The 24,651-nt window shown below is 38.5% G+C and overlaps 2 protein-coding genes and 1 long non-coding RNA gene across 3 annotated transcripts; 1 reads left to right on the forward strand and 2 right to left on the reverse strand.

Annotated features, from left to right (window-relative positions):
- Positions 1-926: 926 nt before the first annotated feature.
- Positions 927-24,645, reverse strand: LOC103505777 (transcriptional coactivator YAP1-like). Its single transcript, XM_026821019.1, has 7 exons — positions 24,572-24,645; positions 23,778-23,905; positions 22,373-22,510; positions 17,658-17,882; positions 3,429-3,604; positions 1,826-2,089; positions 927-1,290 (listed from the first exon to the last, which is right to left on the reverse strand). Exons 1-7 carry the CDS (start codon positions 24,643-24,645, stop codon positions 1,222-1,224), a joined length of 1,074 nt encoding a protein of 357 aa, XP_026676820.1. The 3' UTR covers positions 927-1,221.
- On the forward strand, positions 7,906-8,866 carry LOC113465987. Its single transcript, XM_026821024.1, has 3 exons — positions 7,906-7,954; positions 8,080-8,544; positions 8,676-8,866. The coding sequence occupies exons 1-2, from the start codon at positions 7,914-7,916 to the stop codon at positions 8,528-8,530; spliced, it is 492 nt and encodes a 163-aa protein (XP_026676825.1). The 5' UTR covers positions 7,906-7,913; the 3' UTR covers positions 8,531-8,544; positions 8,676-8,866.
- LOC113465988 lies at positions 14,725-15,612 on the reverse strand. The gene is made up of 2 exons (XR_003390545.1): positions 15,409-15,612; positions 14,725-15,008 (listed from the first exon to the last, which is right to left on the reverse strand). It is a non-coding gene; the product is annotated as an uncharacterized LOC113465988 (long non-coding RNA).
- Positions 24,646-24,651: the final 6 nt, after the last annotated feature.

Below are 24,651 nucleotides of genomic sequence, written 5' to 3' on the forward strand. Positions count from 1 at the left end.
TGAGAGTATCTACAAGAAAAAAATAGGCACTCAAAACGTCCAAATGTCGATGAGTGAGATGATGAATTTGATGTCAAAATTGAAGATCTTAAAAGAGATAATAAACATCAACACACTATGTAGATGTATCATAAATGCAATCATGTTAATCTTGCCACTTGGGGAATATTTTTTCCTCAACATTTGAACGCTCTGGTAGAAGGAAAGCGAAGTGAAAAAGAAAGAAGAAAGTTTGAAGTAAAAAATATTGCATAAAGTTGAATATTTACAATCATGGCAAAGTTCGATGTGTGGACATGCTTTATTGCTTTCCACAATGTCATTTTCTACCCATGCTCTTTCTGACCACATGATCAGTGGTCAGAAGTCGCATCACCAAGATAAGATTTCTCTATTTCAATAGACACCCAGATATAGGGTACCAGTTTATCAACCTTTTAGGGGTAGATCTTTTTTACCTTCCTTCTCCTATTAAATCCAATAGGAAGGGAAGTAATGTAATCATCTGATTTCCCAGTATCTCTAGAACATTGAGGCAAAGGGCCTAATATCTCCATGAGATAGAGACAAGCAGATAATCTCCACAAGACAACCGAGTATCTCTACAGCAGTCAATTTCAGAAGACAGCTGAGTACCTCTACACGAAGAGAGAGCTGACCCTCCAGAAGACAGCTGACTATGTGCTTTCCACAATGTCATTTTCTACCCATTCTCTTTCTAACCACATGATCAGTGGTCAGAAGTCGCATCACCAAGATAAGATTTCTCTATTTCAATAGACAGATAAACACCCAGATATAGGGTACCAGTTTATCAACCTTTTAGGGGTAGATCTTTTTTACCTTCCTTCTGCTATTAAATCCAATAGGAAGGGAAGTAATGTAATCGTCTGATTTCCCAGTATCTCTAGAACATTGAGGCAATGGGCCTAATATCTCCATGAGATAGAGACAAGCAGATAATCTCCACAAGACAACCAAGTATCTCTACAGCAGTCAATTTCAGAAGACAGCTGAGTACCTCTACACGAAGAGAGAGCTGACCCTCCAGAAGACAGCTGACTATGTCTGCAAGAGGAGACCAATCCACAAGAAGAGATGGGATCGCTGATCTCCACAAGAAGACATATTATAGACTGTCCCGTCCTTTGTATCTCCAGGTGTAGATAGGAGGCGGATATACAGGGTCTCATGTTGATAGTGATCAGGAGCCACCTTGTATCAGAAACAAGAGTGATGATTGGAAGGTATGAGGACATCCAGAATATCCGACGAGAAGTCTTCTCCCAACTGTGAAAAACAAAACGAGATATATTAATATATGTGACGAAGTTTTTTTTTATATGTATATAATTTTTCGGGGGGGTTATAACGCCATTGCATAACTGATGAGGTTTGTAATGACGCTAATTTTACCATGCATCCATTCCGGCAAGTAACCTCGCATTATTAACCCCACCCAGCCTGAGGCCGGAAAAATTCCAGCAGCACATGATTGTCCAGAGGTCATCTCTTAGGATACCAACGTTGAACTTCAGTGATCAATTGGGAACTGGAACATTCAACATGCTATCGCCGGTATAAAAATTTCAAAGGCAAATCTTTTACAAATATCCACCTCGAAATCGCGCTATGTCGTTTGTGGGGCAGAACTCACATTGTTCGTAGTCATTACATAGTACTTGAAAGATGTGGCCAAAGTGGGGCTACTTATAAAAAAAAAAAAAAAAAAAAAAAAAAACACTTGGAAAAAAAATTACCCAGAAGGGCGCACCCAAGAACACCAAACCATAGGAAATTGTAAGCTCTGCGAAAAAAAACTTACCTGAAGTGATGCCACCAGATCATCCGTGGAATCTATATTGTCCAGTGTTGCCATGTCGGCGGCCACGCTCCCCCCTTCACTCACACCATCCATATTATCGTCCATAGTGGAGAGGAAATCTTCCGGTGTTGCCGGTACGGAATAGTTGCTCCCCATACCGAGACCGGAATCGTCCGACTTCTGTCGTGAATGATCGGCTAGACTCGACAGGAAGGGATCGAGAACTGTCGTGGCCCCGTCTGTGGTGCTCTGAATGATGGCTTGCTGCAAATGAGAAACGAGGGAAAAATATGAAATCTCAAGTTTGCATAATACCTACTGAAGTTGAAGAATCTGAGAACAGTCCTTACCAATCTAATTTTAGGGCCAGATCTACAATCTCATGTTACTTTTTATGAGGATTAAGGTCACTGTATGACTGCTAAGTGCTAAGGTCTTTATTTAGTGGCATGGTATTGCGTACTAGTAAGCGCTAGGTCGGGGGTTTGATTCCTGTCCGGGGTGAACTTTATCCTAAACAGATAGGGGTCGTTCTCGGAACGGCTTTCTCTTATCCTGTCCTCCTCTCTTCGATTTCAGTACAATCTCCTCTGCAGTAACAGTTCCCTCTATCAAACCTCTTAGAAATACTTTTTTTTTATATATAAAAAAAAATTGTACCTCGGTACCACTTTCGCATTACTCCCAGGCACATTCTTTTACATCCATGCCTATACAAGAGCGGAAAAGTTCGGTCAGAAAATATCCGTCCTGGACGGGATTAGAACCCAGCACCTCCAGGTTGAGAGTCGGTGCTTTTGAGCAATCGGCCACAGAGGTGGGACTTGTAATACCTACTGAAGTTGAAGAACCTGAGAACAGTCCTTACCAATCTAATTTAGGGCCAGTTCTACAATCTCATGTTACTTTTTATGAGGATTAAGGTCACTGTATGACTGCTAAGTGCTAAGGTCTTTATTTAGTGGCATGGTATTGCGTACTAGTAAGCGCTAGGTCGGGGGTTTGATTCCTGTCCGGGGTGAACTTTATCACAGATAGGGGTCGTTCTCGGAACGGCTTTCTCCTATCCTGTCCTCTTCTCTTCGATTTCAGTACAATCTCCTCTGCAGTAACAGTTCCCTCTATCAAGAATTAAATGACATTTTTGGTTTGCCAACACTCACACTTAACTTGCACTTTTTTAATAGGACAGTATGGACCTCGTTTTCACCTCAAAGTGAGGAAACTGAAGAATTTTCACTTAAATGAGTTTGCGAACGATAACACATTGACAATTTGCTGAAGACGGGTCTGGAATTCAGACCCGAAACGTCCAATACCAAACAGTAAGGTACGTGCCAACTTTAAGTCCTATAAAAAAAAGTGTAAGTTCCCTCTATCAAACCTCCTAGAAATACTTTTTATATATATAAAAAAAAAAGATTGTAACTCGGTACCACTTTCGCATTACTTCCAGGCACATTCTTTTACATCCATGCCTATACAAGAACGGAAAAGTTCGGTCAGAAAATATCCGTCCTGGGCGGGATTAGAACCCAGCACCTCCAGATTGAGAGTCAGTGCTTTTGACCAATCGGCCACAGAGGTGGGACTTTTCTTTTACCTGGCGTATGATTTCAGCGCGGCGTTGTTTCAACTTCTCCCTCTCCATCTGCAAGGACTGGAGTCTCAACTTCTGCTGCGTGGCCTGTATGGACTGAGGCGAGGACTGGGGCAGCCAGGCCACGTTAGACTGGGGCAGAACAGCCCCGGATGTGGGCACACGCTGAAGGTGAATAGCTGAGGGGAGAACAAAGAGACTTGTTAGTTGGATACGGTCAGATAAAGAGGTAAGTCACCAATGTCAATACAGGGGTAGGGTAATACAGGGGTTGGATGGAAGAGAATGCCCTAGGCATTAATCCCGCCCCTGAGTTAGAATTTTTCAATATTTTTTTTTTTATAAATTGTTAGTTGGGTACGGTCAGATGAAGAGGTAAGTCACCAATGTCCGATCTTACCACAGAGTTTTCAGTTAATCCATAGTTGTATGGAAGGGTTGGATGGAAGAGAATGCCCTAGGCATTAATCCCGCCCCTGAGTTAGAATTTTTCAATATTTTTTTTTTTTTTGAGGTTAAAATTGTTAAAAAGGATGGAGGTTAATATTTTACACTTTCTAGGTAGTTTCTACATTTAATTATTTAATTTGTTTTATTCTTTAAAATCAAGTTTATCCCATTCAAAAGTAATTTATTTTGAAAGAATAATTTGTCTTGGAGCGTATCAACTACTGTGAAGTGCAGGTAAGTGGCCCTATTTATACCAAAACCAATGGACATAGGTTCACGAAAAGTGGAGGTAACTGTGTGTGATAGAAAATATGAAGTAGGTATAGTGGAATAAGCAAATCGGTATTATTAGGTAGATTATTAGAAATACATTCACCTATACCTAGGTATGTACCTATACTTTAGTGACTTTTTTTTCTACTGTTATAAACTTACCTATCAGCTTATGAAGCCGCTTTTTGCCTACTGTCATCAACTTAGCAGCCTAAGTAGTCGGTTTTTTTTATTTAGGAAAATACTTACTCTTATTTTACTGTGGATTATTCTTAGACCTTAGATTGAGATCAATCCTAAATTGATCCGGAACTTGTTTAAAGGTTAAAGGAAAATTTATTTTCAATCCAGGGATATCGATAATCCTTACTTATACTACATGGTAAGTCCCGTGCGTATCAAGTATTTCCTATCCTAATTCAAGGAAAAGAGCAATACAAGTAATGACATCATCATGAGATCCCAAGTTCACTCATTATTGTCGATCTCGGGCAAAGAAGCAAAGTACTTGTCATAATGATGTTATTATTGAGATGCTCTGATTCTGTGCCTCTGTTTCTGCAAAGCTCTGGCTCATTAGCAAAGTAGGGAGCTCCGTAGCGTCGAGTAAGCGAGAGTGCGGAGTTTCAGTTCCTGGCTAAGGAATCAATATGAAGGTGTGCCCAAACATAATCGTCCGGCCGTCCATCGACGAGATGAATCTATGTTGTCGAGGCAGTGTGGACGGTTCAGTCGACATCGATCGAATAAATTAAACCGCTTGACATACGATAAAATTATGAAAATTTGTCAAAAGACTATCAAAAGTTTAGAAAGCATTGGCCAGTGAGGAATATAACATCGGAGAGAACAAACCCAACCAGTCCGGGGATTGATCATATCATCACCATTGGAGTCTGACCACAACACACCCTACTGGTTCTCAAACTTCTCATTGAACCAAAGCTAGAAGTTCGCAGAGTATATACTCGTACTAATTTCTCTCATTCTCAGCCTCTCCGAAGTTTCTGCAAACTGAGTATTTATTAATCCCCGTAAGTATCAAGTTGAAGTACTTCCTATAGTTCCTATCCTATAATCCTATTCCAAGATTTCCAAGTGCCCCTACTTCCCCTATCATGCCACGCCACTGGGTCCGTGCTCAGCCTTGAGTGACGTCACACCGGTCTTCGCGCATGCGTACATCGACTCAAATACTCGAGTGTAAACAAACGAGAACAAAACAAAAATGGAAAGAAAAAAGTAAAAAAGAATGGAGGTTAATATTTTTACACTTTCTAGATTCTACATTTACTTAATAATTTAATTTAATTTGTTTTATTCTTTATAATCAAGTTTATCCCATTCAAAAGTAATTTATTTTGAAAGAATAATTTGTCTTGGAGCGTATCAACTACTGTGAAGTGCAGGTAAGTGACTCAAATAATAAAGAGGTACCTAGGTAGGTACTAGGTACTGTAACTGTCAGTGATGAACTTCCAGACTTCCACTACCTACTATTCTAGGTAGGTACTAAGTAGGTAGGTAGGTACCTAAGTAAAGTAGTCAGAGGGGCCAATTCCTAAACGCTCTGGTGTTGTCTAGAATTCTAAATCAAGGGTTTACCTGCAGAGTAAAAAGCAATACTTTTCCGAGCTATTGTAGTCACCGAGTAAACCTAGGATGACCTGTTTAGTTAGTACCATCTATGTAGCAGATTACTTGTGTAAGAATAGCAAGTAAAGGATTTTGTTTAAATTCCCTCTACTATGATAATCAGCGGTAGATAGACTGCCACAAGCCACAGGTAGTGCAACTCTTTTGAGTAGGTACCGTAACTGTCAGTGGTGAACTTCCAGACTTCCACTACTATTCTAGGTACTAAGTAGGTAGGTAGGTGCCTAAGTAAAGTAGTCAGAGGGGCCAATTCCTGAACGCTCTGGTGTTGTCTAGAGCAAATTATGGTTTACCTGCAGGGTAAAAAGCAATACTTTTCCAAGCTATTGTAATCACCGAGTAAACCTAGGATGACCTGTTTAGTTAGTACCATCTATGTAGTTGTAGCAGATTACTTGTGTAAGAATACCAAGTAAAGGATTTTGTTTAAATTCCCTCTACTATGATAATCAGCGGTAGATAGACTGCCACAAGCCACAGGTAGTGCAACTCTTTTGCAAAAAAAAAGGACAACAAATCAGTAAGAAACTGCTCCTACTTACATAGCAGTTTAATAACCTGTAAAACTCACTCATAACAGCACCCCTAGAGGCCCATAGGGGCTGATAATGAATTAACAAATTTACTTTACGTGCTGAAGATGTGTACCAAATCAAAATCGAATTGACCATTCGAGAGTCATCGCGAAACCGTCAGACAAACCAATTGAAAAATTGTCAAGTTTAAAGTAACTTCGTTCTTCATAGAACAAGACAAAGTAGGATAAAAGCGTCTAGATCAATATAACGAGAAGACTATTTGGAAGCAAAGGCTTACTGCACAACATGCGGGCGTATCTGATGATTATCATGAGAGCAATACAAGTAATGACATCATCATGAGATCCCAAGTTCACTCATTATTGTCGATCTCGGGCAAAGAAGCAAAGTACTTGTCATAATGATGTTATTATTGAGATGCTCTGATTCTGTGCCTCTGTTTCTGCAAAGCTCTGGCTCATTAGCAAAGTAAGGAGCTCCGTAACGTCGAGTAAGCGGGAGTGCGGGGTTTCAGTTCCTGGCTAAGGAATCAATATGAAGGTGTGCCCAAACATAATCGTCCGGCCGTCCATCGACGAGGTAAATATATATGTTGTCAAGGTAGAGTGGACGGTTCAGTCGACATCGATCGATGGCCGGTCGACTATGTGTGGACACACTTAGACATTATTGTTATTTTTTTCACTATCAAAAGTTTAGAAAGCATTGGCCAGTGAGGAATAAAACATCGGAGAGAACAAACCCAACCAGTCCGGGGATTGATCATTTCATCACCATTGGAGTCTGACCACAACACACCCTACTGGTTCTCAAACTTCTCATTGAACCAAAGCTAGAAGTTCGTAGAGTATATACTCGTACTAATTTCTCTCATTCTCAGCCTCTCTGAAGTTTCTGCAAACTGAGTAGAACCCAAAGCTAGAGTTCGCAAAGGATATGGATATACTCGTACTAATTTCTCTCATTCTCAGCCTCTCTGAAGTTTCTGCAAACTGAGTAGAACCCAAAGCTAGAGTTCGCAAAGGATATGGATATACTCGTACTAATTTCTCTCATTCTCAGCCTCTCTGAAGTTTCTGCAAACTGAGTAGAACCCAAAGCTAGAGTTCGCAAAGGATATGGATATACTCGTACTAATTTCTCTCATTCTCAGCCTCTCTGAAGTTTCTGCAAACTGAGTAGAACCCAAAGCTAGAGTTCGCAAAGGATATGGATATACTCGTACTAATTTCTCTCATTCTCAGCCTCTCTGAAGTTTCTGCAAACTGAGTAGAACCCAAAGCTAGAGTTCGCAAAGGATATGGATATACTCGTACTAATTTCTCTCATTCTCAGCCTCTCTGAAGTTTCTGCAAACTGAGTAGAACCCAAAGCTAGAGTTCGCAAAGGATATGGATATACTCGTACTAATTTCTCTCATTCTCAGCCTCTCTGAAGTTTCTGCAAACTGAGTAGAACCCAAAGCTAGAGTTCGCAAAGGATATGGATATACTCGTACTAATTTCTCTCATTCTCAGCCTCTCTGAAGTTTCTGCAAACTGAGTAGAACCCAAAGCTGAAGAACTTAATTATGCTCAGCCCAAAGAAATGCAAATGTGACTATTTCAGAACCATTATTCCTTTAGCAAAACTTTTTCCCAATTTAGCTGATGAAAATATATTTGAACAACTAGACAGAGAGTAAAGAACTTAATTATGCTCAGCCCAAAAAAATGCAAGTGTGACTATTTCAGAACCATTATTCCTTTAGCAAAACTTTTTCCCAATTTAGCTGATGAAAATATATTTGAACAACTAGACAGAGAGTGGCGGTTTATTAAGTCCTCAGGTACTCTTAGCGGCGAATTGGACTTCATTAGTTTTTGGAACAAAGTGTTCGAACAGAAGTATGATATATCTGAATCAAGACCAAAATATCCTCATATCACCAAGTTTGTCAAAGCCATGCTTTGTCTCCCTCACACCTCTGGAGCGACAGAGAAAATAATGGCTGGAGTTAATATGCACAATCTAAAAAGCAAACTTAGAACAAAACGTGAAACTCCCATGATCAACAGTTTACTTCTAACCAAAGAAAAGATTAAGAGAAGTTCCGCCAAGGACTTTGAAATCACCGAGGGGTTGATGGAACTAGCCAAATCAGCCAACAAGAAAATGAGGTGCCTCCCAGATGATAAGCTTGGATGAGAAAGCTAATAATATTAAGTTTCTAAGGTATAAGTAGGTCTATAACAATATTACAATTAGAACTACATACTGTGTAATAGGTAAATAATAAGTGATTAGGTACTTAATTACCGACTGTTTTTTGTTGTTTGGTTCTAAAAGCTCTTCATTAAGTTTATAAGGTCTATAACAATATTACAACTAGAGCTACATACTGTGTTATAGGTAAATAATAAGTGATTAGGTAATTAGCGACTGTTTGTTGTTTAGTTCTAAAAGCTCTGTCAAACAGAACCCAGACCGCGCAGTTACCATGGAATCCCTATCATGTACTGTAATCCAAATCAAATACAAACTAGGTCTAAGTAGGTCTATAACAATATTACAACTAGAACTACATACTGTGTAATAGGTAAATAATAAGTGATTAGGTACTTAATTACCGACTGTTTTTTGTTGTTTGGTTCTAAAAGCTCTGTCAAACAGAACCCAGACCGCGCAGTTACCATGGAATCCCTATCATGTACTGTAATCCAAATCAAATGCAAAGTGGATTGTCACACCAGACAAATTAACTATTGGACCAACAGTCGGCGTTTCGATTGACAGAGCCTTTAAAATACCTAGAAGAAAATTTTATTTATTAGAAAAAAATATACAAATAAACTCTATAGGGGAAAATGAAAACAGATCGCTTTTTTGTTTTACAATATTTAAGGGCATAAAGAAAAAACAAATAAATAAAAAGGAGATTGCTACCCTAAAATCTATTGAGAAAAAATCTGGTGTGAACATCACACGACTTTCTATTACATTAAGTCGGACAGTTCTAAAAGTTTCACCATTCGATTCCGCGTGAATATAAGGAGTTAAATTCTTGGGTAATTATTCAGAAGCCATGACAATAAAAAAGAAAGCTCCTTTTTTAGTTCAACCTGACCCTGGTCACTGCTCAAATTATGAAAGCTCATTTTTGCATGTAACCCAACCCTATAATAACACTGGTCACTGCTCAATGAGCAGTGCTAATTTGACAGTTCCTTTTTGTAGCTATTTACCACTGACATGACTCCTGAACAAGTACCAGTTCTTGGTTTAAAATAAGTTTATGTCCACACCAAGGACCATAGACCCTACCCTAGACCATCAGCAATATCAGCATGGTTTGAGTTGGGGCTAGGCTAGGGTCAAAGGTGGGGGCTTTGATGTGGACATCTATTCAGACTGATCACTGAAGTAAATAATTAGCTTTGTGTTTGATTGATGTCTAAAAGGGTGACTGGGACATCAAATGCTGGCTACTTTGAAGTGCTGTCATCCTTTGCAAGATGATTTTAGGTCTCTTGTATTATTTTAGGTCTTTTGTAATTTACTAGGATACAGGTCTGCATCATTTTCATGGGTTTTGACTCTCAGGTGTTATCACATAATGTCTTACCTACAGAGAAGAAAGCATCTTCCCCATGTCTCCTTATTTGATAATGGACCACTTCTCCTTGATACAACACGGATAGTCCATAATCCCCTGCCGATGTATTGCTTTGCCTCACCAGGAAAAGTCCGTCTTCCTGGTGTTGTTCTGTAACAAGAAGAATGAGATATTTATTTAATTTGAGGGGTTTAAATGAGTATATCAGATTTTTAATATTAGAAGTTACCATCGTAACTTGGGAGGGTGTTATGCATTGTAAAAAATTAATAAAAAATAAAAACACATTAGCCTCAAGGGTAGTGTGTGTGCCTTGAAAGCACCATGTTGTGGGTTCAATTCCTGCCAGGGCAGATTTTATTCTAAACAGATGAGGTTTGTTCTTGGAACGGCTGGCTTTCTCCTCTCCTGTCCTCCCCTCTTTGCTTCTGGAATGATAAGACCTCAGCAGTTAAAGTTCCTTCTATCAAACCTTTTCAATAATAATAATTTTGGTAATTATGCAGAATTCATGTCCGTGGAAAAGAAAGGCTCCTTTTTGTATTTAACCTAACCCTATAATAACACTAATCACTGCTCTAATTGTGCCAGTTCCTTTGGTAGCAATATTCCACGGACGTGACTTCTGCACAAGAACCATAATTTTAATAGATAAAAAATATAAATAAAACACTCACCAGCTAATAATATCCTTTCTGCATCTTCCCGAGTCAATTTTCCATGGTACCAATTTATACCAAGAGCATCTTGGTTGGACATTGTAAATGGGAAGATCTAGGGAAGACAAAAATATAAGTTTTTATTATCACAATGTAGAATAGTAAAATATGCATGTAGGTATTGGACTAGGTATAAAAAGTTCTTTTTGGGATAGTGGGTACCTAGATCTTGCAAACTGATGTCCAACACAAACAATAGGTACCCAATAGTATTATTATTCCCAAACACCCAACTTGGGGACATGGTGTGGCCCATTGAAGTACCTATAAACTCCTAAGCCAATAGTACACATCTATGCAAAAATAATTAATTAATTAATCAACTTACTAGAAGAGCATTTTTGTTTTTTGTTTTTGCTATAAAAACACTTTGGAGACCTGACCTTGAAGTTAATTGAAATCAAGTGGTTGACAAGTGATTAGGTGGACCTACTGATGAAACAAGAGTACTTTACCTGTACAAGACCAAGGGCTACTTCATTACAAAACAAAAGAAGATTACACACCCTGGGGAAACCCTGTTATTGAACTTTCTTTGCTGATTTGATATCAATTAATTTTTATTGATATTGATAAGGGATAAGGGAGCTCACTCTGGTTGGTATGGAGTGGAGAAGAAAGAAGAATAGAAAGAACAAAAAACGAATAGAAGAAAGAAGAAAAGAAACTGAAGAAAGAGGAATGGAATGGAAGAATCAACAAGAACAAAAATCTTGAGCAAAACAAAAAAAAATCACGGAGGTGAGGTGAAAGTGGATATGGTCCATGCAACAAGTGGATCCCGAATGTTCAAAAGCATCCCACCTCAGCTCAGCTTATCATTTTGAAAATGGGTAGGTATATTTGCTCAAAAATCAAGATTTTTTAGACACACACACAATAGGACTGCTTGGAATGGACTGATAAGGAGTTTAAAGAGAAACAGCTATTTTGCAAAGAACTAATCAATTACTAAAGTGGTACTTACTTGCCAACCTAGTTAGCATAGAAGTTAGTGCGTTTGCCTTGGTAAGCACTAGGTGGCGGGTTCGATTCCTGAGGAGGATTTTATCCCAAACAGATAAGGTTCGTTCTCAGAACGACTGGCTTTCTCCTATCCCGGCTTCCTTCTCTCTTCGCTTTCGGGACGATAATAGGATAAGATCTTAGCAGTTACAGTTCCCTCTATCAAACAGTTTTGACTTGGCGGGGTGGAGGGCTACCGCGCTCCTTGAATATCTCACCTTAGAAACTCACTTCCTTTTTTGGAGCTTTTGATGAAGAGCGGATAGGAGAGAAAGCCGAACGGCGATAACGGACCTTCTCTGTTCAGGGTAAAATCTTTCCCGGGAGGAAATCACACCCGCAACCTAGCGCTTACAAGGTAGACGCGCTAGTCGCTACCATCCAAGCTCACTAGGCTAGCGAAATTCGCTTTCACTTGTCTCGTAGTTGCATGTACATAGGAATACCCATACTTCGTTACGGAGCACGGGGGTAAACAGCTAGGTGTGAAATTATCTAATGCAAATGCTACTGTAAACCTAAAGGTAGGAGATCACACAATATGGCAGAGTGACATATAATCTCGCAATTTTTTCCTCCATACCGTGTGATCTTTTTTAACATGACCATAAACCTATGGCGTCAAATTTTTGGCATAGAATATTACCAGATTATCTGTCGCTCTGCCATATCGCGTGATCCTAAGAATAAAAGAAAATAAACACGGCCTGGTTGAGTTTATCGGCGGAGTGACATATTATCTGACAATTTTTTCCTCTATACCGTGTGATCTTTTTTAACATGACCATAAACCTATGGCGTCAAATTATTGCCATAGAATATTACCAGATTATCTGTCGCTCTGCCATATCGCGTGATCCTAAGAATAAAAGAAAATAAACACGGCCTGGTTGAGTTTATTAAAAATATTTATTTTAATCAAAGTCTATAAGGTAAAATGAATTGACAAAAGTATCATAGATTTTTCTTATTTAAAATAATACGAATTGTCAAAATATAAATACAAATCACGTGAAAGGGAAGCATTATTTACCAATAAAAAAATTGTTTTCCATACCCAAAGGTATGCTGGTCAGCATGTATTGTCAGAAAACTCATGCTTATGAGTGAGGATATCCTTATAAGTATTGCCCTATTGCCTACAAATATAGCTATACCTGCATTTTTTAGGGTTCATTCTATTATTCACCCTCGTCGGGATAGCTTAACCCATATGATCGCAGGACCTAGACAAATTTCCCATTTAAATCAAGAAATTGTGCATACTCAATTTTATTTTTTTGGGACTTACAATGTAGACGCCAACCTATCACACACAAAAAGAAGTTTATTAATACCTATATCATATTTGTAGACGAGTCTTGGATTTGTGATGAACCTACCCAAAACCTTCCTCAAAATTAGTTTATCTAAAATGGTCACTGAAAAGACAAAAACAGCAAAGATTTCTTTCTTCTTTTAATTTTATTGATTAACGCGAATTGTGATCAGGATTCAGTGCTATATCAAGATAGATAATAAGTACCTGCAGCAGGTTGTTCCTTATCTACAGAGGAACACTGAGAGGTACTCATACCATGTTACTTGATATAACAGGTTCGAATCCAAATCATGACTTTTTTTTTTGGGATTATCTTGCTATTATCTTTTCAATTCACGTATGCATTGGGTTTACAGTTACATGTATTAGCTTAGATTATATCTAATGGTTGAATTTCCACTCAACAAATCCCACAGGTAAAAATTAATTATAAGTTTTCCACTTTTTTTCTACACACGAAAACGAGGATAACTCAAAATTGATAGGATCAGATAAAATATTGATTATTTAACAAAAAAAAAAATATGGAAGACACAGTTGTGAATAATTGAATTCATAGTAGGTACCTACCTACAGATAAGAGGATCGAAAGCTTCACATGGTTTAAATTCAAATTGTCAAAAGTTACATAGTGAATAATAATGAATATCCTTACATAGTCTCAAAGAAAACTATTACTCCTCAAAAGCTCAGAACTAGATTTGACATTCTGAGCAACGTACAGAAATGAAATTCAAGGAAATTAGTCCAATCAAAACCAAAAAGTAAACGTGTTTCCTTTGGATTGATAAGTCTAACATGAGAATTTTCTCATATATCTACAGTTATACAGTCCTTAAACCATGTGAAAGCCGCAGAATAATTGACAAAATATTTCCGTAGAGTCAGTCAAACAATGAATAACGATAGTATAAAAAATATTAGAATTCCATAAAGGCAACAATACTGAACAGTAAAAAAATATTGCTTCTGTAAGTCATCAAGTTATAAATAAAGTTCTTTTAATTATAAAACAAATCTATGTAAAAAAAAACTTCTATATAAAAAATATAAATAGAAAATAAGGCCACAAAGTTACAATTTCACAAATAGAATAAAAAGATGGGCCATTGTCCTTTGGATTGATAAGTCTAACATGAGAATTTTCTCATATATCTACAGTTATACAGTCCTTAAACCATGTGAAAGCCGCAGAATAATTGACAAAATATTTCCGTAGAGTCAGTCAAACAATGAAACGATGAATAACGATAGTATAAAAAAATATTAGAATTCCATAAAGGCAACAATACTGAACAGTAAAAAAATATTGCTTCTGTAAGTTATCAAGTTATAAATAAAGTTCTTTTAATTATAAAACAAATCTATGTAAAAAAAACTTCTATATAAAAAATATAAATAGAAAATAAGGCCACAAAGTTACAATTTCACAAATAGAATTAAAAGATGGGCCATTGTCCAAAAGCAAGCAAAATAGTCAACAAGGATACGATCCTAATTCACCAGAAGGAACACATGAACACTATATCATAGGTATGAATTTAATCTTTTTGTTCTTCCAAGGATTGATTCCATGGTGACTTCTGGCTGGTTCAAATAAACAACATTTTATATCTTAATACATGAACACTATACCATAGGTATGAATTTAATCTTTTTGTTCTTCCAAGGATTGATTCCATGGTGACTTCTGGCTGGTTCAAATAAACAACATTTTATATCTATGAATTTAATTTTTTTATTGTTCCAAGGATTGATTCCATGGTGACTTCTGGCTGGTTCAAATAAACAACATTTTATATCTGATCTGACCTAACGCTGAAAGTATCTGGCGTAGTTGATACTTTTCTTCACTTTTGGAGACAGACCCAATAACAAGAGAGAAAAGAAATATACCTATGTAATCTCGGATTTACAATAGATAAATCTCTATTATGATGAGAGAAGATAGAAATCGAGATGAATAGAATGGCGCGATGAATTATTAACCCCTCTGATTACATCGTGTCCTTAATTCTTGTGTACCTCTTAATCAAGAGTTTTATATCTGATCTGATCTAACGCTGAAACTATCTGGCGTAGTTGATACTTTTCTTCACTTTTGGAGACAGGCCCAATAGAGAGAAAAGAAATATACCTATGTAATCTCGGATTTACAATAGATAAATCTCTATTATGATGAGAGAAGATAAAAATCGAGATGAATAGAATGGCGCGATGAATTATTAACCCCTCTGATTACATCGTGTCCTTAATTCTTGTGTACCTCTTAATCAAGAGAATACAGCTGCCACCAATGTGATCAATCATCATTGCTGAATCCCGTGATCATGATGTAATGCAGGGTTAGAAAATCGAGATGAATAGAATGGCGCGATGAATTATTAACCCCTCTGATTACATCGTGTCCTTAATTCTTATGTACCTCTTAATCAAGAGAATACAGCTGCCACCAATGTGATCAATCATCATTGCTGAATCCCGTGATCATGATGTAATGCAGGGTTAAAAATGAGCCAAATCCACACAAGACAATTTGGAAGCACAAAATGATTGATGATGAAAATAAGCAGTGTTTCTAATGAAGACTATAAAAACAAAAGCTTTTCACAAGAGAAGAAATGAGGACATTGTGTGGACCAACGACAATTTGGGAAGCACAAAATGATGGATGATGAAAATAAGCAGTGTTTCTAATGAAGACTATAAAAACAAAAGCTTTTCACAAGAGAAGAAATGAGGACATTGTGTGGACCAAAGGATGGCGGTGTAACATAAAATATAAAATCTCTATCTCAATTAGAAGAAATTAATTGCACAGAGGACGGTAAGAGTGAAAAAAACAAGACAATTTGGAAGCACAAAATGATGGGTGATGAAAATAAGCAGTTTTTCTAATGAAGACTATAAAAAGAAAAGCTTTTCACAAGAGAAGAAATGAGGACATTGTGTGGACCGAAGGATGGCGGTGTAACATAAAATATAAAATCTCTATCTCAATTAGAAGAAATTAATTGCACAGAGGACGGTAAGAGTGAAAAAAACATAGACAATAAATATGTACAAAACAGATAGGAAAACTGGAAACGGACAAAAAAAGGAAAAGAGGAAAATGTTATGAAAAACGAAAAATAAGTACGGAAATTTTTAACTCGCGAGAGAAATATCGTACAGTTCTGAAATTTTTAACCGAAAACGACATTCTTCTAGTTGACTTCATTTATTGGTCCATGATTTCTTGTCCCTATATTTGTGTTCCATGGTTTTAGGAAGCGCATCTTCTTAACCGCTCAAAAAGAGGCCAAAACTCTATTAAAATCCCAAGAGCCAAAAGGCAGTTGAAGAGTAAAAAACAAAAAAAATACATTTACCATAGTTTTTTGTCCCAAGGAGTCAAGGCTTTATCGATATTTTTACACAAGGCGAAAACCCACAATATATGGCGGAAATTCACGATATAAGACAAAAATTCACGATATATCTCCCTTCTCCAATGTGAAAAAAAGGTAAGTCACCAATGTCCGATCTTACCACGGAATTTTCAGTTAATCCATAGTTCCACCAGCTTGGTCAACTTGGTTGGCCTTGTAAGCGCTAGGTCGCGGGTCCGATTCCCGCCCAGGGCAGATTTTATCCTGATGGGATACCTAAAGTTCCTACTCGAAACGCGTGACTTTTTCCTATCCTGTCTTCCTTCTCTCTTCGATTTCGGGACGATAAGACCTTGGCAGTTACATTTCCCTCTATCAAACCTCTTTTTTTTAATCTCATAGGTAGATGAAGTAGATCCATCCCGAATTAACTAGGGTCGGTAAGTCTCAACCTAGTCGAAACATTAATAAAGTTGAACACTCAGCACCCTGAACACAACATCCACATGGACACTATTCCCGGGGCGGACCCTGTATAGAGGACAGCTAACACACAACGTCCAAATGGACACTATTCCCAAGGCAGACCCTGTATAAAGGGAGAGTTAACAGTAGATGAAGTAGATCCATCCCGAATTAACTAGGGTCGGTAAGTCTCAACCTAATCGAAACAATAAAGTTGAACACTCAGCACCCTGAACACAACATCCACATGGACACTATTCCCAGGGCGGACCCTGTATAAAGGGAGAGTTAACAACAAGAAGTGACAGACCCTGTAGGAGCGCTAACAACAAGACGTGTTGGGGAGAACACCGAATTTAAAAATAGAAAAATTCTACACACATATGAAACAACACAACACACTGGTTATGTGTGTGTTTACATGACATTTTACTTTATACAACACGAGATTCTCACATGAGTTTTGAGAATGTTATGATCTCCGAATGTTTTACAAATTGAAAACTGATTTTACAAGCGGTTATTTTCCCAAAGTCCGATTATTATTATTAATTTTTTTTCTTTTAGCCTAGCAGATAAAAACTTCAAAGGTTCAGATAACGTTGCATGCAGGTGCAATCATTACACAACATCGCCTAGAACCTGTATAAAGTAGGTGGGATCAATGGAATGACAAATGTTTTTCAGCCAATTCGATCTTGGTACCTATGGATGCTGCGTAAGAAAACCCAGGGAAATGGAAAATAAAAAGCCCTGACAATCGTGTCCAATCAGAACCGATCGGCCGTCGATCCACATCAATCGGTGATGTGTAGACACAGCTTAACAAAATACTTACGGATTCGGGGATCGAACCAGGAGGTAGTTCTTGTGGTGTGATTGATGAAGTAGGTCTCTCCCTCCGCTGTGGTGGCCATGTCCCATCCTTCAGGTAGAGGACCCAGGGATCCTGGGCTTACACTGCCGCTCGGTTTTGCTGAGGAAGGAAAGAGAAAAGGACAAAATAAAATGGCGGAAAGTACATAAACAGCCCTTAGAACCGGGTCCACAAACTCGAGTTGGATAAAAATTTTGAAATTTTGAAAAATCGACCCATCAGTCAGCTCCCATGGCATAGTGGTCACTGCGCTTGCCTTGCACGTGGGAGACCCGGGTTCGATTCCCGGAGGGGTCAAGAAATTTGTATCATGCAAATGATTGATTCCGTGACTGGCTGTTGCGGGGCCCACTCAGCCTCGTGAGGAAAATGAGTAGCTATGACATATAAATGCGCATGGCGACCGGTGACAGCATGGTAGGTAAACATTGGATTATAGGATTATTGAGATATTGGGAAAAATCCTACAATGCTGCAGTGAGCACCAAAGTTGTGACATAATAACACAAAGAAACTGCATTTACATTTTTTTTTTTAAATCGACCCATCAAGGCGATTAATCTGAGAGTAAAACTTAAACCGAGTTTAAGCCCAATTAATCCCCTCCCTAGGAACGGGCCTGTTTCTCATGATTAAAGTTGCAAGTTGCAACATTGTACTCAGAGGTAACTATGAAAGTATGAATCGAACTTTGGTAAGTTAGTATAACTATAAACTTGGAAATCATGAGTCAACACCAATTATTATGAATCATTGTTTTTTGAGAGAAAAAACATGTTCATTGAGACTTTTATTCGGATTTACAAGACAAAATTCAAAGCATCATACATATCTTTCTCTTTCATAATGGCCACTTGGCCACATTGATCAAAAGACTCAATTTTTTACTACATAGTAAGGTCCGTTCCCACTTGTCGTTAGTTTCATTGGATTTTTTTCTGAAAGTCCTGTAGGCAATGTAATTTAAATGAGAGTGTTTCCACTTACGCACGACACGATTTTTTCTGCACGTCATGGACAACTGGGAAGGGGCCTTAGTGTGGCAAAGTCTCGTGAAGGCAACCGAGTATCCGAGTGAGAGTGCGTAGAGAAATATAGCCAAGTATATGGCAGGATCCCCCCAGTGTCATCAGCATCTAACAATGACCACAGCGAAGGACACGACATCGACATGTGAGAAACGAAAAAGGTGTCACTAACCCATTGGTTCCACTTCAAACAAGAAAGAAAATCTGCTTGTCTGGTGAAAAGAGATTGCACATAATTCTCCGCAAGACACTGGTCAAGATATCGAGGATACAACATAGAACTTCCTCTCTTGAGTCCTACCATCAGCAGTCATTTCTTTCAATTTTGTATATCTGCGAACATATCTGTCTGTAATATCTGTGGATAAGATAAACTTTAGTTTAACTTGAAATGAAAATCTTGCCAAATTTCATGAAATCTAGCCAGTTATCTCAAGAAATGGACACTGGTCAAGATATCGAGGATACAACATAGAACTTCCTCTCTTGAGTCCTACCATCAGCAGTCATTTCTTTCAATTTTGTATATCTGCGAACATATCTGTCTGTAATATCTGTGGATAGACAACTTTGGCTGATGAGAGAGGTAAAGAGGTTTGCCGCATCAGAAGATAATGTAAGTACAGCCTTGTGTAAATTTTACTCAATGATTACCTGATTCTAAATAAAGTTGAATTTCAAAACAAGGAAAACTTCGCAAACCTTCAACTTAAACTAAAGTTTAACTTTGGCTTTCATACATACGACGGTAAGTGTATGAAAGTAGTTATAAGTGATTGTAAAAAGACATTACTTAAGGAAAACTTTAGGATCTTCTGGTGATACACAGATCCCGTGTATGGTATTTGGTGATATTGCAAACAAGAAAGAGGCACAAAATCAGTCCATCATTGGAAACGACTGTAGGAACTGCTCAACAAAGAAAGAGATCCATTGAGAGACCATGGAGAAAACAAGAACAGGGCTCTCGGATTACCACCATCAACAGATGACTTCATAGCTTTGCTACAACAACACAAAGACTCCCCATGCTACTCGTATTAAGAAAAGTTCAAGGAAAAGAACTTCACTGCTCGTAAAGTAAAAACTCTTGGCTCTTATTAGAAAACATCGTCAAACTGGTAACCAACTAAGGGTATAAAAGCAAAGCAGTCATCAATCCACAAAGATACCTCTATTCCGGGAATTCTAGGAAACATTAGAAAGGTATAAAAGCAAAGCAGTCATCAATCCACAAAGATACCTCTATTCCGGGAATTCTAGGAAACATTAGAAATATAAAAATGGATGATGAATACCAACTCAAGTAGCCATATTGAAATACAGGTGGATTTAAAAAGAAACAAACATAGAGGTTGTCGCATACCGGGTACGCCATAAAGACTATTGAAGTCATTGTAACAACACTTATTTAAAGAAGCCAATAGTGGGCCAATACCCCGTAAAAACCCTTCTTTGAGGAAATGTTCGAGAAAAACTTTTCAGAAACATTCCTAGTCTCCACAAAGTTAGCTCATCTAGTGGCGTCTAAACGCAGGTGAGACTGAGACATCCAAGCCAATAGTGGGCCAATACCCCGTAAAAACCCCTCTTTGAGGAAAGGTTCGAGAAAAACTTTTCAGAAACATTCCTAGTCTCCACAAAGTTAGCTCATCTAGTGGCGTCTAAACGCAGGTGAGACTGAGACATCTGAGATCGTATGACTCATAGGAACAATTAGCCTGTGTCATATTCTTGTGCCTTTTAGTATACCTCCTACCCATAAATTTTTTAAAACAATTAGATAACAAAACTCTCGTGTGTGCAGTTGACGAAGTGATGTAAGGTATTGAACGTGTCACGTTTGCTTTATGGGTCATACCTAGGCTAACGAAAATTAAAATAAATGAGAGTATCTACAAGAAAAAAATAGGCACTCAAAACGTCCAAATGTCTGATGAGTGAGATGATGAATTTGATGTCAAAATTGAAGATGTTAAAAGAGATAATAAACAGTCCGATCTTACCACAGAGTTTTCAGTTAATCCATAGTTCCACCAGCTTGGTTAACTTGGTTGGCCTTGTAAGCGCTAGGTCGCAGGTCCGATTCCCGCCCAGGGCAGATTTTATCCTGATGGGATACTAAAGTTCCTACTCGAAACGCGTGACTTTTTCCTATCTTGTCTTCCTTCTCTCTTCGATTTCGGGACGATAAGACCTTGGCAGTTACATTTCCCTCTATCAAACCTCTTTTTTTTAATCACATAAGTAGATGAAGTAGATCTATCCCGAATTAACTAGGGTCGATAAGTCTCAACCTAATCGAAACATTAATAAAGTTGAACACTCAGCACCCTGAACACAACATCCACATGGACACTATTCCCAGGGCGGACCCTGTATAGAGGACAGCTAACACACAACGTCCAAATGGACACTATTCCCAAGGCAGACCCTGTATAAAGGGAGAGTTAACAAACAAGAAGTGACAGACCCTGTAGGAGCGCTAACAACAAGACGTGTTGGGGAGAACACCGAATTTAAAAATAGAAAAATTCTACACAAATATGAAACAACACAACACACTGGTTATGTGTGTGTTTACATGACATTTTACTTTATACAACACGAGATTCTCACATGAGTTTTGAGAATGTTATGATCTCCGAATGTTTTACAAATTGAAAACTGATTTTACAAGCGGTTATTTTCCCAAAGTCCGATTATTATTATTAATTTTTTTTCTTTTAGCCTAGCAGATAAAAACTTCAAAGGTTCAGATAACGTTGCATGCAGGTGCAATCATTACACAACATCGCCTAGCATGTTATGATCTCCGAATGTTTTACAAATTGAAAACTGATTTTACAGGCGGTTATTTTCCCAAAGTTCGATTTTTTTTCTTTTAGCCTAGCAGATAAAAACTTCAAAGGTTCAGATAACGTTGCATGCAGGTGCAATCATTACACAACATCGCCTAGAACCTGTATAAAGTAGGTGGGATCAATGGAATGACAAATGTTTTTCAGCCAATTCGATCTTGGTACCTATGGATGCTGCGTAAGAAAACCCAGGGAAATGGAAAATAAAAAGCCCTGACAATCGTGTCCAAAAGTCCGATTTTTTTTTTTTCTTTTAGCCTAGCAGATAAAAACTTCAAAGGTTCAGATAACGTTGCATGCAGATGCAATCATTACACAACATCGCCTAGAACCCGTATAAGGTAGGTGGGATCAATGGAACAACAAACGTTTTTCAGCCAAGTCGATCTTGGTACCTATGGATGCTGCGTAAGAAAACCCAGGGAAATGGAAAATAAAAAGCCCTGACAATCGTGTCCAATCAGAACCGACGTATAAAGTAGGTGGGATCAATGGAATAACAACGTTTTTCAGCCAAGTCGATCTTGGTACCTATGGATGCTGCGTAGGAAAACCCAGGGAAATGGAAAATAAAAAGCCCTGACAATCGTGTCCAATCAGAGCCGATCGGCCGTCGATCCACATCAATCGATGATGTGTGGACACACCTTAACAAAATACTTACGGATTCGGGGATCGAACCAGGAGGTAGTTCTTGTGGTGTGATTGATGAAGTAGGTTCAGAACCGATCGGCCGTCGATCCACATCAATCGGTGATGTGTGGACACACCTTAACAAAATACTTACGGATTCGGGGATCGAACCAGGAGGTAGTTCTTGTGGTGTGATTGATGAAGTAGGTCTCTCCCTCCGCTGTGGTGGCCATGTCCCATCCTTCAGGTAGAGGACCCAGGGATCCTGGGCTTACACTGCCGCTCGGTTTTGCTGAGGAAGGAAAGAGAAAAGGACAAAATTAAATGACGGAAAGTACATAAACAGCCCTTAGAACCGGGTCCACAAACTCGAGTTGGATAAAAATTTTGAAATTTTTAAAAATCGACCCATCAGTCAGCTCCCATGGCATAGTGGTCACTGCGCTCGCCTTGCACGCGGGAGACCCGGGTTCGATTCCCGGCGGGGTCAAGAAATTTGTATCATGCAAAGGATTGATTCCGTGACTGGCTATTGCGTGGGGCCCACTCAGCCTCGTGAGGAAAATGAGTAGCTATGACATGTAAATGCGCATAGCGACCGGTGCCAGTCCAAATGTTGTATGAACAATGATGCCCACTCAGCCTCGTGAGGAAAATGAGTAGCTATGACAAATCAATGCGCATAGCGACCGGTGCCAGCATGGTAGGTAAACATTGAATTATAGGATTATTGAGATATTGGGAAATCCCTGCAATGCTGCAGTGAGCACCAAAGTTGTGACATAATAACACAAAGAAACTGCATTTACATTTTTTTTTTAAATCGACCCATCAAAGCGATTAATCTGAGAGTAAAACTTAAACCGAGTTTATGCTTAATTAATCCCCTTCCTAGGAACGGGCCTGTTTCTCGTGATGAAAGTTGCAAGTTGCAACATTGTACTCAGAGGTAACTATGAATGTATGAATCGAACTTTGATAAGTTAGTATAACTATAAACTTGGAAATCATGAGTCAACACCAATTATTATGAATCATTGTTTTTTGAGAGAAAAAAACATGTTCATTGAGACTTTTATTCGGATTTAACAAGACAAAATTCAAAGCATCATACATATCTTTCTCTTTCATAATGGTCACATTGATCAAAAGACTTAATTTTTTACTACATAGTAAGGTCCGTTCCCACTTGTCGTTAGTTTCATTGGATTTTTTTTCTGAATGTCCGGTAGGCAATGTAATTCAAATGAGAGTGTTCCCACTTACGCACGACACGATTTTTTCCGCACGAGTCGCACGACATGGACAACTGGGAAGGGGCCTTAGAGTGGCAAAGTCTCGTGAAGGCAACTGAGTATTCGAGAACGGAAATTTTCAATTGGAAAATTTTCAGCCCGGCCGGAATTCGAACTTGGCACCTCCGGGTCAAGAGTCAAGTTTTAAAACCATTCGACCACAGAAGTGACCCTTTTCTCTCCCTCTGAGTGGGAATACTTGTACAGTGTACCTGTACACCTTACATAATGAGATTTATGAGCTGATAATCTGGTAAGACTTACTGGGCGCTTGAGGTGACGGCTGAGGGGATGGAGAGCTGAGGAGTTCTGCACTCCTCTGGTGTTGACTCTGCACTTGAGCCGCCAAAGTTTTGCGGGGATCTTCCCATGTTGTGGTCTTGGTGTGATGACTGGAAGCAAACAAGCGGAAAAACACGTTGGAATTAGACAGAGCTCAGAGGTTCGTTTATTGAAGCCGATTGGAAGGGCCATCGGCTTCAATATACCAAAACCAATGGACATAGGTTCACAAAAAGTGGAGGTAACTGTGTGTGATAGAAAATATGAAGTAGTAGGTATAGTGGAATAAGCAAATCGGTATTATTAGGTACATTATTAGAAATACATTCACCTACCTAGGTATGTACCTATACTTTAGTGACTTTTTTTTCTACTGTTATAAACTTACCTATCAGCTTATGAAGCCACTTTTTGCCTACTGTCATCAACTTATCAGCCTAAGTAGTCGTTTTTTTTATTATTTTTTATTTAGGAAAATACTTACTCTTATTTTACTGTGGATTATTCTAAGACCTTAGATTGAGATCAATCCTAAATTGATCCGGAACTTGTTTAAAGGTTAAAGGAAAATTTATTTTCAATAAATTAGTCACTACATGGTAAGTCCCGTGTGTATCAAGTATTTCCTATCCTAATCCAAGGAAAATTTATTTATTTCAATCCAGAGATAATCCTACTTGCTAATTTATTAATCCCCGTAAGTATCAAGATGAAGTACTTCCTATAGTTAGTTCCTATCCTATTCCAAGATTTCCAAGTACCCCTACTTCTCCTACCATGCCACGCCACTGGCTCCGTGCTCAGCCTTGACTGACGTCACACCGGTCTGCGCGCATGCGCACATCGACATAAGTAT

The sequence above is a fragment of the Diaphorina citri genome, unplaced genomic scaffold (assembly GCF_000475195.1).
Source record: "Diaphorina citri unplaced genomic scaffold, Diaci psyllid genome assembly version 1.1 scaffold194, whole genome shotgun sequence".
In the NCBI taxonomy this organism is placed as follows: domain Eukaryota; kingdom Metazoa; phylum Arthropoda; class Insecta; order Hemiptera; family Psyllidae; genus Diaphorina; species Diaphorina citri.